The following is a 14702-nucleotide window of genomic DNA, read 5'->3' on the forward strand; positions in this document are numbered from 1 at the left end:
ACTTCTGCAATCATCTGGCAGTGTATTGTCTATCCCCCACCAATCATAACATAGCATCCTCAACCTCCACGTGAATCTACATGAGATTGAGAGCAGAAGATGATTTGTGGACTCCTCCTTGTCCTGACAGAAAAACACATATACTATCTTGGCCTCCAGCAATGATGTTGCGCTTTCGGAGATTTTCCTTCGATGAGATTCTATTTAACAAAGCCTTCCAGCTAAATGCCAACACATTAGAGGGTGCTGGAATTTTCCACAGTCTCTTGAAGACTAAATGTTCTTCAGAATCATAGCCTCCAAGTTGAGCTTTGTATGCCGAGTTCACAGTGAAAACACCATCAGCTGCTGTTGTCCACCACCAGCCATCCTTGCTGCCCACTCTTGGCCTGAAAGCTCTTATAAATTGCATCATATTCTCTAGCATTTGTAAAATATGTGTACTTCCCCTCTTTTATATATCGTTTTTTTAAACTTTATATATAATTTATTTACAGCAAATAAAATATTTTCTAGTATTATAATAATAATTAATAAATCTTATGGGAGATTAATGCAATAATTATAAATCTTAGAATGTTCCTAAAAAAGAGAGTGGTTAATGTGTTGTTAAATAATAGATGTAAAGTTAGAGCAATAATTTACTGAAACAAAGATTAGATTCTACTTTTCCTCTTGTACCCGATTGGATTCTATTATATTAGATTAGATATGCTTGTTTCAAAAAAATATAGCCAAATCTAAACTTGAACTTTCTGATGTACGCCAATATTTAAACTTTTTTTTTCTGCATTGGAAAATAATTTAAACTTTTTTTGAAAACCAAAAAAGTTGAAACTTTTTTTTTTAAAGAAAAAATATTTAAATTTAAACGTGAGTTAAAGATAAAAAGATAGAGAAGGGGTTGGCTAAAGATTAGATATGCTTGTTTATGAAAAAACGTAATAAATACCACGGGTGAAGATATAATTTTCACACTTGAGAGACTGAACGGCTTTCTTTCTTTCTTTGATTCTTTCTCGAGATGGAGGAGATGAAAACGACGAACGAGTTCAGAAACTTCGACATTGTTTCAGAGGTCTCAGATCATCACTTTCTAAAAAGCAGCAGCGGAGAAAGCATCATGGACAACCCTAACAGTGAAGCGCACAAGAGGATCATGAAGGAGTGGGAAACCCTAGAACAAAACCTACCCGAATCCATCTACGTTCGAGTCTACAACAACCGCATTGATCTCATGAGGGCGGCGATCATCGGCGACACCGGCACACCCTACCACGACGGCCTCTTCTTCTTTGACATCGCCTTGCCCTCCTATTACCCACACAATCCGCCCAAGGTCCACTTTATCTCGTTCGGGAACCGAATCCACTCGTTCCTGCGTCCCGACGGCAAGGTGTTCCTGATGCTCCTCAACACCCATGGGACTCTGTGGGAGAGGTGGGACCCATCATTTTCCACTCTTCCTCAGGTACTACTCTCCCTCAAAGCTCTCGTCCACAGAGAGAAACTCTACGACCGCAGTTTTGAAATGTACGAGCACACGTGCCGCCTCTCCCTGCAGCTTCTTCTCAGCCCGCCGGAGCACTTCGAAGCCTTCGTCAACAGCCACTTCCGCGACCGTGCACCGGTGATTCTCTCGACTTTAACAGATTTCGTGGACGGGCGTTGCGGGAATTTCGGATACGCATCTGTTACAGATAAGGTTTCTTCGCCAGAGATCCTTAAGTGGGCGGAGGCCTTTTATCCGGTGATGGTTGAAATCTTTAGACTCTGCGGTGCTCCATTGGATGCTTCCTTCCACAGGTTTTGGTTGACATCCTTGAGCTGGAATGGATTCAACCAGAGTGAAATCAAAAAGAGGGGAATCCTCAAGAAAGTGATGAAAGGGATAAAATCAGTGTTTTGATTTGAGTGACCATATGAGCCTTTACTTTTATTTTTATGGTTTTATTAACACTACATTTTCCATAAGTGATGCTTTTGAGTAATGTATTTAGTTATTTACAATTGTCTTTTCATTCTTAATTATCTTCGTATATCATCTGTCACTTGCTTGCTTGCTAGTTGGTGTTCAAGTAATTGATTTCCATTTTCCTTAATTAATTGTCAAAAAGAAATATTCAATCTTTGGTTGAACGAAAAATTATAATAGTAACAAACAATTCTATACATAAGTTAAATAGTTGGATTCCTTAAGCCTATACTTCAAAGGTTCGATCCACGAGCAATGTGTATGGATCAATGAATTTGTTAATTAGAATAGACCTACTCACTTAATTTAATATGATCTCCAAGTCTCGAGTAGATTCATTTCACAATCTTCAATTACGGGCTATCTTTTTTTTTAACCGAATTACGTGGAAAAAACATTATACGAGTGTTGGGGCCATGGTTAGGAAGTTTCTTCTCCAAGGTATTCAAGACAGGGCTGTCTAGCGGTCGGTTACGGTTGGTTTCGGGTCGCTGACGTCGGATTTTGTCGGTTGATAACACCCCTAGGCCAGAAGCGCCACCGTCCGTTCACATCATCGGTTTGATCGGGTTTTGGATTTTGCGGGTTGCGGTTGTGACAGGTCGGTTAGACGGTAACCAACAGTGACACCATAAGAGAAAAATAATACAAAGAACCGAAGAGAAGAGAAGGAAGAGAACTAAAAAATTTCACTAAAAGTTGAACAATTCAATCAGATCTAAACCAAAAAAAGAACTAGATTGCATGGAGCCATGGAGGAACCCAGAACCATTGATGAACCTAGAAATTAAACAACCCAATTGCATTGTGAGGGAGAGGGAAGCGACCTAGTACCGGCCCCGACGGAGGAGGGCGAGTGGCAGAGCGGGAGGAGGATCTGGGTATGGTGTAGTTCATAAGCCCCTTTGCCTCATTGGATGCTTCCTTCTACAGCTTGGAGTTGTCATCCATGAGCGAGAGCATAATCAAAAAGGGGGGAATGCTCAAGAAACTGATATATTTGATAAAATCATTGGGTGGCAGCAAGGCTTGTAAGTGTGCTAGGGCGTTGGGTTGAGAAACTTACTGTCATTGGTTAAAGCTTGCAGAAAAATTTGTATGAGTTTATATTTGGTTTTGGAATAAGTTTTGACGCATTGCTTTCTTGTGATTCTCCGGAAATCGTAGAGTATATCAAATCTATTGAGTCATTGCATTTTAGATTTATTTATTGAACCAAACTCTATTTTTTTTATACTTCTTATTGGGTCTAAGGCTGGATGTATGGAATGCACCGGTTGATTTGGAGGCAACCTCCATCTAATTGATTTTGTCTTTGTCTCACGATTTACGACCCAATAGAGTAGTTTGTTTGTTTCGTTTTATATTTCTGTATGTTTAAAAAAAAATATCTCGTGCACACGACCATCTTGCCAAAAATACATCTAATATTATATAGTTTGAGAGTCATCAGAATCTTATGTGTCAGCAATCTAGAGCTTCCATACTTTTAGGTACACGTGTCAAGCTATCAAAATTCATGGCATTTTCAATATGCAAACTTGATAATTATTATACACTAACTATTTCAAAATTCAAAATATAAGGTAATTTTAAGAAATATACACTATTTGAGGAATATACTATTCTACTTTGGAAAATACACTAAAGAAAAAAAAAATTAAATTCACACGTATGCTCTCAATTCTACATGTGACCACAACAAACCAAACATGCTATTAATTTTAAAAGTTAGTTACTCTTTTAAGAAAATCATTTTAAATTTATGGCAAATTTTTTTTTAACGAAATTTATGGCAAGTTTAGTTTCTTTTTTGAAAGCCAAGTTTTTTTTTTGGTACAATTGAAAGCCAAGTTTAATTCTTCACTTCAGAGTTATTTGATTTTTTTTTTCCGATGTACCAAAAAAAAGAGTTATTTGATTTTGCATTATTTTCAGGTCAAACGGTGCAGATTTTTTCCAACTAAATGTCACTATTCAATGAATCTATTATTTTGAAAAGTTCAATTTTCTGGCATTTGCTCTACAAAATTCTCATAACAAACTATGTAACTGGGAAATCAAAAATATCTCATTTCAAATTAATTGTTAAAAAAGTATATTGTTATGTTCTACGAGAAGATACAAAATACATGGGTCATTGATGGTCGTACTATCACTCTCATTGTTATAATTTGTTATTTAATTTTTCTTTTGGTTTCAGGTAACCTACATTGTTGTTAGACCTTGATCGCACATTTGGCCGAGCAATTCAAGCACCATAATCATCAATATGTTGCTTCTCAAATTCTCTCAGAGATCCATTCAATATATATATAGACCAACCTATCTTCATTCCAAGCTATTTTGGACCTGTTTGCAAGATATCTTTTTTGGTTTTGATTTTAAGTTGCTTTATAATATTCCCTGTGATTTGATATGCTTTGTGTTTGTTTGTGAACACGTTAAAAAAATTGGTTTTTTAACTGTGTTGTGTTTAATGCTGCTAGGTCTCTTGATAAATCCAAACTTGCTTATAAGATTGTGTGAAAGAGAAGGGGAACATAGAAGCTTTCAAAAATCATACCAGAGAAAACAATGTTTGATGAAAGGAAGAAGATGACTCATTAAGAATTGATATTCTTGCTACAGCCAGCCCTGAATGAGAAAGGAGCTACTCATTGAAAGTGGTATTTTTCCTTAATTTTGTTGATATAAAAATCTACCATTGGGTAAATATTCTGATTGTGTGCACTCATCAGTCTTCAGTCTTCAGATGGCAAATCGAAACCTTTTTCCTTTTTTTTTCATTCTTTCTCATATGGACTTGGTGAGATTTGTGAATTTTGTGCCCATTTCAGTTGACACTATGGGGAAAGGAAATCAAATGCACCTATGTGCCACTTAGTCACTTCAAGAACTACAAGTGAAGGTGGAGAGAGGCTTTTTGATTCTTGGTTTTCAATGTAAGTTCTTCTAATGGGAGCTTTTACTAAACACCAATATTAAGATTTTATATTTCTGGAGTTTTCAATGTAAGTCCTTCAGCAGTAGCTTACTTGATTTTTCTTCCCTTTTGGCAAAATTTGATGTAATTGACAGTATTTGTTGGGGAATTTTTACTTTCGCGGGTTGGCCTCTTCAAAGAGCACAGGAGTAAGGAGTTCAATAAGCAGGTACCACAGACCGGTCAAATCCAATTAATATTCAAAGAATTTCATTTTTCTATGATAAAGAGCTCACACATACAGGAAAATGATAGAGTGAAGAATGATGTTTTAAAACTAATATCATTTTTATATTTTTATTTTTGGCTCAATAAAAAAATTACAATCAAATTTTAGGTTCTTCCAAACTAAATTTTAGGTACATAATAAAAAAGTATTTATGACATTGTTATATTTAAAAGTAATCTATCTATCTATCTATCTATCTATAATCTATAATCTATAATCTATCTATATGTATCTATCTATCTATAATCTATCTATCTATAATCTATAATCTATCTATCTATCTATCTATCTATCTATCTATAATCTATATAAAAGGAAAGTTTTGGCAGCTAGAAGGGTAAAACAGTAATTCAATATATCATTATACATTATTGAATTAATTTCCTGGATATTTTTGTAATTTTACTAATTATTGAATAAAAAATCAATTGTGACCGTCTATTGACTTTGATCTTGACCATTGATTCTTGGATAGCAACTTCTTCAAAAAAGTGAAACGTATGATTTTACAAAAACGTGAAACGCCAAATTTTGTGAAACGTCTTCCCTCTACCTGTTAGCCTTTCCAATTTTAATGGATTGGGAGTTTAATTTTTCTGACCTTCCAATACTCTCGCAATTGGAACCTGCATCGCTACTATAATTTCAATGATTTTCCGTTCTGAAATCATTGGAGGGTATATGATCGATGGCAGACTCGAATCAGGTGGTCTCTGCCACACCCCGATGAGGTTCACCTACTCTCTCCGGCTGAGACGACGTCTTTCATGGCCGGGGATGGAGCCACCAATCACCATTGAGGGTTAGGGATCGAGGGCAGAGTTTGAATGGTCCCAGGCGCACAAGAGGGAGAGGAGGGATCAGAAAAGGGTATCTGCATCTCATGCGGATCATAAGAGAGGTGAGCCTGTGAGGTTGTCAGGAAATTGCGATGGTGAACACTACTACAGAAAAGGCTTTTCGCCACGGTTCCGCACGCCCTTTAGCCACGGTTTAACCGTGGCGATAGCTTGCGTGGCAATTGCTCAATTGCCACAGTTCAAGGGCGAACCGTGGCAATTGATTCGCCTATTACCACAGCCGGTAAAGGATAACCGTGGCAATAGGGTCCACATATTGCCACGGTTACCCACTCAACCGTGGCAATAGAGTCCACATATTGCCACGGTCAAGTACGTAACCGTGACAATATGAGGCTTTTGTACCACGGTTTTTTAACCGTGGCAATATGTTGTACACCTGGGCTGTGCAATTACCACGGCCAGATTTATGTTTTTTTTATTTGATCTGGTCTATGCATAAATTGCAGTACATTTTTTCAAGAAAAATAAATTTCATAAAATCTCATGTTGAGAACAACATTCACATATTCTAACAGAATTACTCAAATATTCCAGCCTTGAATAACAAAACAATACTAAAATCCATGTCACTTTACTAATTTGTCTAAAACAATACTAATTATTGTTGAGAACATACTCTCTCAAGAAATTAAAGCAAGCTACATCAGTTAAAAGCATGAATTAACAAAGTTTTGTTGGAATTAGAATCGGATCTAGCTGCATCCAGAAAGACGCGAGGGAGAGTAGAGCATCTGCAACAACTTGCCATAATGCACACTGTAGCAGAAAAACAGCAGTCCATCACCAACAGCACAGCAGAAGCCGAAACAAAAATACTACAATGCCAAATTTAAACAGTGCAAACACAATTGAGCAACACTATGTCAAAGTCACTACTTTGTTTACATGCACTTTGATAAAGCTAAAAATAACCAAACTCTTTTTGTTCTAGGAAGAAACATGTAGCAAATAAATCATGGAAACGGGTCGTTTGAGAGGGAGGAATGTATATTAGTTAAATGCAAAGCACTAAGTAGTAAACCAGAAGTAACATGGAAAAAAGGGGAAATGCATGTCACCTGTTTAGGCCTTGTCATTATTGTAGGGCTATGAGTTGTATATCCTTGTGTTGCTACTTTGCTCTGTTTGAGTTGATTTTCCAAGGGACCAAGCCTTCAAAAAAGCAACACACGAGGTAAGAGGGAGGGAAGTTATGTATGTACATTTAGGAAAAGAAGGAGAAAAAAATGGTGAAGCAAGCAAGCAAACTGATTGACATGGTAGAAAAGCCATGAACCATGAGGAAAATGGGGGAAATGGCATGGCCAAGTTATTCCCTGACTATAGATTGTTTTTTCCATCTAAGAAATGATCCAATTGTAAACCACTACATACTTTCAATTCCCCGATGCCATGAATCATGTGGAAAATGGGGAAAATGGCATGGGCTCAAATTAAACACTGAAACAAATTATACATGAATAGGATAAAAAAAAACACTAGTAAACTCCAAGACCCTGAAAGTTTTCACACCTCACAGTCATTTGTAAAACTGAATCACTATATCTCACTCAACAAAAATGAGAACATAAGACAAAATAAGCAACCAGTGGACTAAAATCAATAAGAAAATGACTCACAGAAGTCTCAGTTTCTTCATGGTTGGTAAAGAATGAGGGATATTTTGGCTCAAATAATTGCAAGCCATGTTTCTGCAATAAAGAAGATTCATCAGAAAAACTCACTGCTGAAGACACAGGGTCACATAAACAAATAGAATTCACTGATGAAGGAAAAAATCATCAGAACAATAGGCTTACATATGTGTGGCATTGGGTGGCAAACTATATGGTATCTCACCAACTATGTTGTTAGAAATCACATCCATGTGGAAACAAGTAAGTCACATATGTTTACAGTGAAACAGAACAACTTGAAATATATACACAATTACTTACATATGCTTCAAGTTTTGTAGATTGTGAAGCAAGCCTCCGAGATACCTAGTGATGTTCAATCCTTGAATTTTGCTGCATAAAGACAAAAAGTAGGTAATTAAGGGGTTCATTAATTAGTGGCAATGAAGGGTATATTATAAACCTTGTACAAGTTAATCTCTCAAAACAGAATTAGTTGGAGCATAATAACAAAATTAAACCAAACTGATCAACTAGCAGACTAACATGTAATAGCTTTCCTAACCAATTACATAACTGTGAAGACTAACTATATTACTTCCTCTAACACACTCCAAAGCACCATGATAACCTCCAAAAGCATATTCACTGCCATAATTTTCATAGTAGCCATATCCACTGTCAATGCAGTCATGACCAAGCTCAGAGCCATGGCCATGCTTAAGAGTATTTACTGATGTTGTTGTCATCATAGTTCCTATATACATCCTTCCTGCTGCCGTAGCCAACACCATGGTCAAACCCATGAGCATAGCCACTATCATAGGCTCATAGCCATCCCCATAGACCTTTTCTTACCCACCTTCACAGTTTTTTTTTCAGGCAGTTTCTTTTCCATCTTCTTAATGTCTTATGTTTGAGTCCTGTGTATAAATAAAAGTAAAACTCTAGCAAGGAGCGCTAGCTCTACTAGGATGTGAATGTACCCTGCTTAGATCTAACTGAACGTGATAATCATTTTAAGTACTTCAATTTTGAACACTTTTTGAGATGTAATATGAATATGATCACCTTGGTGTAGAAGTTTACCATGCTATCATCTTTTACATCATTGCAGAATCCAAATTAGAACCCTGCAACAGCAACCACACTTTTTAACAATCTCTGTCCCCTGTGAGAGACAACATTCTGTGCTATGTCTGTTTCATGACTTTCATCTGTCCCTTGCCTTTCTCCATTTTGGACCTTCCTTCATCCGAATAGGCAAAAGAAACATATTATAAATAAATGCAAAATTTACTATGACATGCTAAAACTCAAAGCTTCCCCAACAACTAAAAAGCCAAAGCCATATCAAAGTGAAAAAAAAAACGAAAAACAAAAAATATGTTCTTGAATGAATCATTACCAGGACTGTGGGAAGAACTTATAGAACTACCATTGAAGTTCTGACCCAGTTGCTTAAGAGCTTCAGCTTGCTGATTTAGGATCAAAGTGCACAATTGCAGCTCAAATAATTTCAAATAGAAATTCTTAAAATAAAATCAGACCACAAATATTTAAACTTTCATATTTGAAAACCCAAATGTTGGCAAATTTACAATAAAATAGACTAAGATTGGATGACTGAAAGCATGTTATTCTCAAGTTATGAAACATGAAAAAAAGAGCTGTTTTAGTACAGGACTTGAGACCATTCTATAGGAAATGGAACATGAGCACTCAGTATCCTGTGAGGAAAATGAAATGCTCAAGCAAGAGTTGGGGTGCTAGTTCTAAATGTAAGTATCTATAGTGTGAACAAGCAAGAGATCTGCTCTATATGGAAACAGAAGTCTAATGAAAACATGAGCAATGGGATAACGAAGACATGCCTTACTAGTAATGCTTCTGAACAAGTGGAGAGTTCTTACCCAAAGGTAGCACAAGTCTAATGAAAATCAGAAAGAGGTTACAAACATGAAATGTTCTTTACCAGTAAAGATAGAGACAATGTGCTTCAGAACAAAAGTCCAATGAAAATGAAAACAAACACAAGAGCACACCTAACTAGAAAATATTAGTCAATGTGATTCTGAACGGAAGTTTATAAGAAAATGAGAACAAGAGGTTACACACAACGTGCTTCACCAGCAAAGATAAAGTCAAAATATTTCTGAACAAGTCACAGTTCTTCCCCAAAGGAAATGCAAGTTTGATGAATTAGAAACAATATAATTTGGCATGAGGACGAAGTTACAAAGTAAACTAGGAAACTCATAAAGCCCCACTTATTTGGCTGCTCCTTCAAACAAAATTTGGTTGATGACTCGAGATTTCACATTAAATTTAGTTGGATGAAACCCAATATAGATAAAATTTAATTTGTCTACTCTACACTATAGAGCATGCTAAAGACTCCACACAAGAATGGCAAATGAGCTCAGAACTTTGAAGTAATTTACCCAATCAACCAAACTATCCTCTTCATAATCACCAGTGTTGTCTACCGGCCGTCGTCCTGTAATGAGCTCCAATAGCATGATACCAAATGAGAAAACATCAGATTTCACAGTTAATTTGCCACTTGATGCATACTCAGGAGCCAAATACCTGAATAAGAAACCAAGTGATTAGACCAATTTGGTATTAGCAGACAGAAACATACACATATAATGATATAAAACTTTGTGAATTGTTTGGTTTATTAGTATTTTACCCAAATGTTCCCATCACACAAGTAGAAACATGTGTTAGTGTCTTGATTAAACTTTGCCAATCCAAAATCTGCCACCTGAATAGATAAAACCAATGATTACCAATAGGAATCAAGAGCCACAATTCTTAAAATATCTCTAGCTCATGAAATTTGATATACATACTTTGGCATCAAAGTTGTTTTCAATTAGAATGTTTGCACCCTTTATGTCTCGGTGAATGATGCGAGGGTGACCTGATTGATGTTTCCCATAAGTTAATAACAATGATTTCATCCTTTTAACAAAAAAAAAGTCTACACAAATTGATTATTTAAGAGAAGATAAGCATGCATATCACTTACAATCCTCATGTAAATAAGAAAGTCCTTTGGCTGATCCAATCGCAATTTTGAGCCTGGTGTCCCAGTCCATCAGTTGTACACAAGGATCACTACCATTCCATCCTTGAAGCTCTGGTGGGTAGTTCAAGGTTCTGTATAGGTCCTGGAGAGCAGCCACTGCTCATAAAAAAGAAAATTACAAGAAATTGATTAGTAGTTTCAAAAATCAAACACTTTTCGACTGAATTGATTCAAAGAAATTCCCAAGTATATCTATGACATTGGAACCTATACAATCAATTTCAACTACTCATATCATCATATTCAAAAAAGATTACAAAATTTCCTTCACTCCTTCTCTAACCTTGGTCCCTTGAAACCCTAGCTAGCAAATAAAATAGCCGTGTGAGAGATAGAGGGAGGGAGAGAGTGTGAGAGACAGAAATGCATACCTAAAACGACTCTAGCATGACGATGATGGGCGATGGCGCGACGAAGAACAACCACAGAGAACGACGCGATGGAGAACAAAAGAACGAAGGAGGAAGACGCGACAGAGACCTGTAGATGATAGAGGAAGAGTAACGAGCTTGACCTCACGAAGAGGATAAGCGAGACCATGGTACCGTCGTCGTGAACAGAAGAGAGGCTGCGAGGTCGACCTCGAGAAGAGAGAGCTTGGGTCTGCCGCCGTCGTTTTGAAGGGTTGGAGTGTGGAGAGTGGGATAGAGGGGAGAAGGTTTAGGGGTATCTATTGTCACGGTCCCTTAAAAAAATAATAAAATATTGTCCCCTATTACCACGGTTCTGTTTATAACCGTGACAATTGAGCTTTTGCCACGGTTCCGCCTATAACCGTGGCAATTGAGGCGTGGCAAAATGTCATTTCTGTAGTAGTGGAAACAGGGAGTGGAAGAAGCGATTGATGATTTTGGGAAGAAAGAGATTGCTTTTGCGTCGTTTTTGTCTTCCGCTCAGGTCAGGTTACAAATCAGTTGTTATTTTCCTTCACTATTTTTGCATGTTCTGTTCTCTGCATTAAGTTTTGACCCACAATTTCCATTTCTAAATTGTGAACAGGGAACAAAATTCTCATCGTTCTCTTCAGTTCCGGTAAGTAATCACTGCTAATAGAACTTACTCTGTGTACCTCTTACTCTTCGATATGTGTTATAGATTGGTTGGTGGTTACAGTTGAGGTTTTTTTACATTTCAAGTTCGAATTGCGAGAGTGGAGATGAGGATAACGAGATTGTTAAAGACAAGGGGCAAGAAATCCTGATTTTCGCCTGTGCTGTTGGTAATTTATATGAACTCATTCTTTATTTGGATTTCCCATCTCTGTTTGTTCTTAAATAAATTGTTCTGAATCCTTGAAGTTTCAACTTTTGAACAAATTGGGTATCATTTGCTTCCATCGTTTCAATTGATTAGGCCTTAGAAGGAAATACATCATTAGAAAATTGGTTGTTGGCTTTGTCATCTATTTTATTCTTATCAGAGCTTCCATCAGACTCTTTCTTACCCCTTTGTTCCCCATTTTCAGTTTTTGGATGCAGAGTTGATTTTTTTGTGGCCATTTGATTTTGTTTATGTGGAGTTTCTGGTGTAGTTTTCCTCCTCATTTAGGGATATTAATGATTTATACGGGTGCTCTTATTGGTATTATTGACTCAATATGTCTGTTACTAATTCTGTTTAATATCTCCCTTGCTTCAATCTTTCAATTTGACTTCTGAGTCTAATTTATGAATTGTGTGAGAAGCTAAGCAGTAGATGTTCTTTTTCATTTTGACCCAGTTCTATGAAGCTCCTTAGATGCAGCTCTTCATAATTTCTGGGTAACCTGCACAAGAGCTAAGCGAAACGCATCTCTAAAAGTGAGATCAATTTCTTCCTGCTTTCAATGGCATTATTGCAGCTTTGGTTGACATTGCTATCCTTTTCGAAGCTTATACATGGACCATAGTCTTCAAGATGAGGTAGTCAATGGAAAAGATGATGGTAATGGCCTAATGGGTATGGTTCTTAGCCACCACAGGTATACGGTGTTTAGCCATTAGATGTTGAGTTTTTTGCTATTTTTTGAAGACATATCAAGGTAAAGTTTTCGATTTATTAATTTGCCTTTTTTTGTGAAAGTGTTTATTTCAATATGATTTTAATTTTTCAACTAATTAACCCTTATTGAAATTTTTTACTGTCATAGGAAATGTTCTGCAAAATGTAGTAGTTGTATATTTCCCACTCAACTTCATAAATATATTCTTCTATAGGTGTTTAGTTGGTGAAAAGATAGCTTGAAGGGGAAGAAGATTGGAGCATGTTTTTAGCTGAATATATAATTGTAAATAGAGGTGGATGATGGGTAGTTCCCTGAAGATTCTGATGCAGGAAATGATGTGAACATGTTCTGAGGTTATTGCCCAAGGGGCCAAACTTGGTTAGTAGGACAAAAGAATGATGTGTTAGCTTTTGGAAACTTTAGAGTTTGGACGTATGTTTGATTAATTACTTGCTTTTCAACACATTTGTAGATTGTAGTGCTATATTGTATTTTAAGCTCAATTTGATAGTTGATTTACTGCCCACATTTCTAAATTCTCTTTGTGTCCTTCTGATTTCATCATTGTTATTGCCACTATTATTATTTCTCTTTTTATATATTTATTTTATTCTGAACTGTTCCAGAAATTTAGAAAAAAAAAAGTCAAACAACTCTCAAGAGCATTGGTATTTAAAATATTTCAAGTTCATGTGCATTGTTGAGTGAAAAGTCTTCCTATTAAAGAATTAAGTTGTGCAAAAAGTAACTATAACCACCCGAATCTTGGAATTTTATGTTTCAAAAGATGGCATGAGGGTAACATGATAGTTATATGGTTATATTTATTGCTATGGAGTTGAAATATTTACCTTGAACAAAATTTCCTTTAAATGTGTGTAACAGTATATATATAGTGGAGGAATCATATGAGAAAGTTGAAAGCACTGTGTTTGGAAGCACTGTGTTTGGTTGGGGATAAGCATTGAGTGTTACTCGATTATATTTTGCAACAATCTCAGGCTTTGATCAAATATCTATGGGGGTATTATCATTGAAATTCAATTTACCTTCCAAGTCCCTATCATGATGTAGGATATAGCTGGAGTTTATATCCCTATGTTCTATCACGGGTCTTCACTCCTCATTAAGCTTTGATATAAGAAATATTTATGTTAGAAGGCTATTTTTTGAAGACTATATATCTAAGGTATAGTCTTAATTTAGAGAAAGACGTTTCCGAAATGCTACTTCTTCAACATTAAATCTCTTATAATTTAATTGTTTGAGAATTCTTCCTTTTTTAACTCTTAACGTATCATTAGATGTATATATGGGTTGAATAGGAGAGGTTCAATGATCACTTTTGGAGAATTTCGTTTAAATTTTAAAGGATACAATTTCCTATAACACTCTCTTTTGCCATGACAATAAACAAAAGTCAAGGATAGTCATTAAAAAAGACGTGGATATATTTGTCAAAACCAGTGTTCTTACATGGCCATCAATCGAGCATTTAGTAAAACAAGTACAAAAGATAAAAAGTAAATAGCAACTAAAAGACACAAACAAATATTCAGTAAAGAAAAACATACAAATTTATGATTTTTTATATCTAAAATAAATTTATTTCTTTTAATCCATAAAATATCTTAAAAAAACACAGACATTTTATTAAAACAACACACAAAAAAACAAAAATGAATATTCCCGTGCGATGCACGGGTAAAAGTACTAGTTGATATATGTTATCAAAAAAAAATACATTGATATATGGAAAAAAATTAATCAATAGGAATTTCGTTAAGATTAGATTCGAATTGATAAAAAAGATAAAAGATGAGTGTGTTTATATATAGATATCTTTTAATATTTTTTTTTGATAAGCAAAATTTGTATTAGTGGGAGTACAAGGGGTACTCAACCCTTAATACATAGACAAGGTAAAAACAAAGAAAATGCAAAAATTA

The 14702-nt window shown here is 35.8% G+C and overlaps 2 protein-coding genes and 2 long non-coding RNA genes across 4 annotated transcripts; 2 read left to right on the plus strand and 2 right to left on the minus strand.

Moving 5' to 3' along the window:
- Positions 1-1024: 1024 nt before the first annotated feature.
- On the plus strand, positions 1025-1909 carry LOC130712555 (probable ubiquitin-conjugating enzyme E2 24). Its single transcript, XM_057562384.1, has one exon. It carries the CDS (start codon positions 1025-1027, stop codon positions 1907-1909), a length of 885 nt encoding a protein of 294 aa, XP_057418367.1.
- A 4680-nt stretch (positions 1910-6589) lies between these two features.
- On the minus strand, positions 6590-7930 carry LOC130716021 (uncharacterized). The gene is made up of 3 exons (XR_009011840.1): positions 7673-7930; positions 7112-7205; positions 6590-6809 (listed from the first exon to the last, which is right to left on the minus strand). It is a non-coding gene; the product is annotated as an uncharacterized LOC130716021 (long non-coding RNA).
- Positions 7931-10059: 2129 nt separating this feature from the next.
- On the minus strand, positions 10060-10601 carry LOC130712556 (proline-rich receptor-like protein kinase PERK3). The gene is made up of 3 exons (XM_057562385.1): positions 10531-10601; positions 10368-10442; positions 10060-10261 (listed from the first exon to the last, which is right to left on the minus strand). The coding sequence occupies exons 1-3, from the start codon at positions 10536-10538 to the stop codon at positions 10060-10062; spliced, it is 285 nt and encodes a 94-aa protein (XP_057418368.1). The 5' UTR covers positions 10539-10601.
- A 1301-nt stretch (positions 10602-11902) lies between these two features.
- On the plus strand, positions 11903-13289 carry LOC130713506 (uncharacterized). The gene is made up of 3 exons (XR_009010923.1): positions 11903-11988; positions 12489-12729; positions 12965-13289. It is a non-coding gene; the product is annotated as an uncharacterized LOC130713506 (long non-coding RNA).
- The last annotated feature ends 1413 nt before the right edge of the window (positions 13290-14702 follow it).

The sequence above is a fragment of the Lotus japonicus genome, chromosome 4 (genome assembly GCF_012489685.1).
Source record: "Lotus japonicus ecotype B-129 chromosome 4, LjGifu_v1.2".
NCBI classification, from domain to species: Eukaryota; Viridiplantae; Streptophyta; class Magnoliopsida; order Fabales; family Fabaceae; genus Lotus; species Lotus japonicus.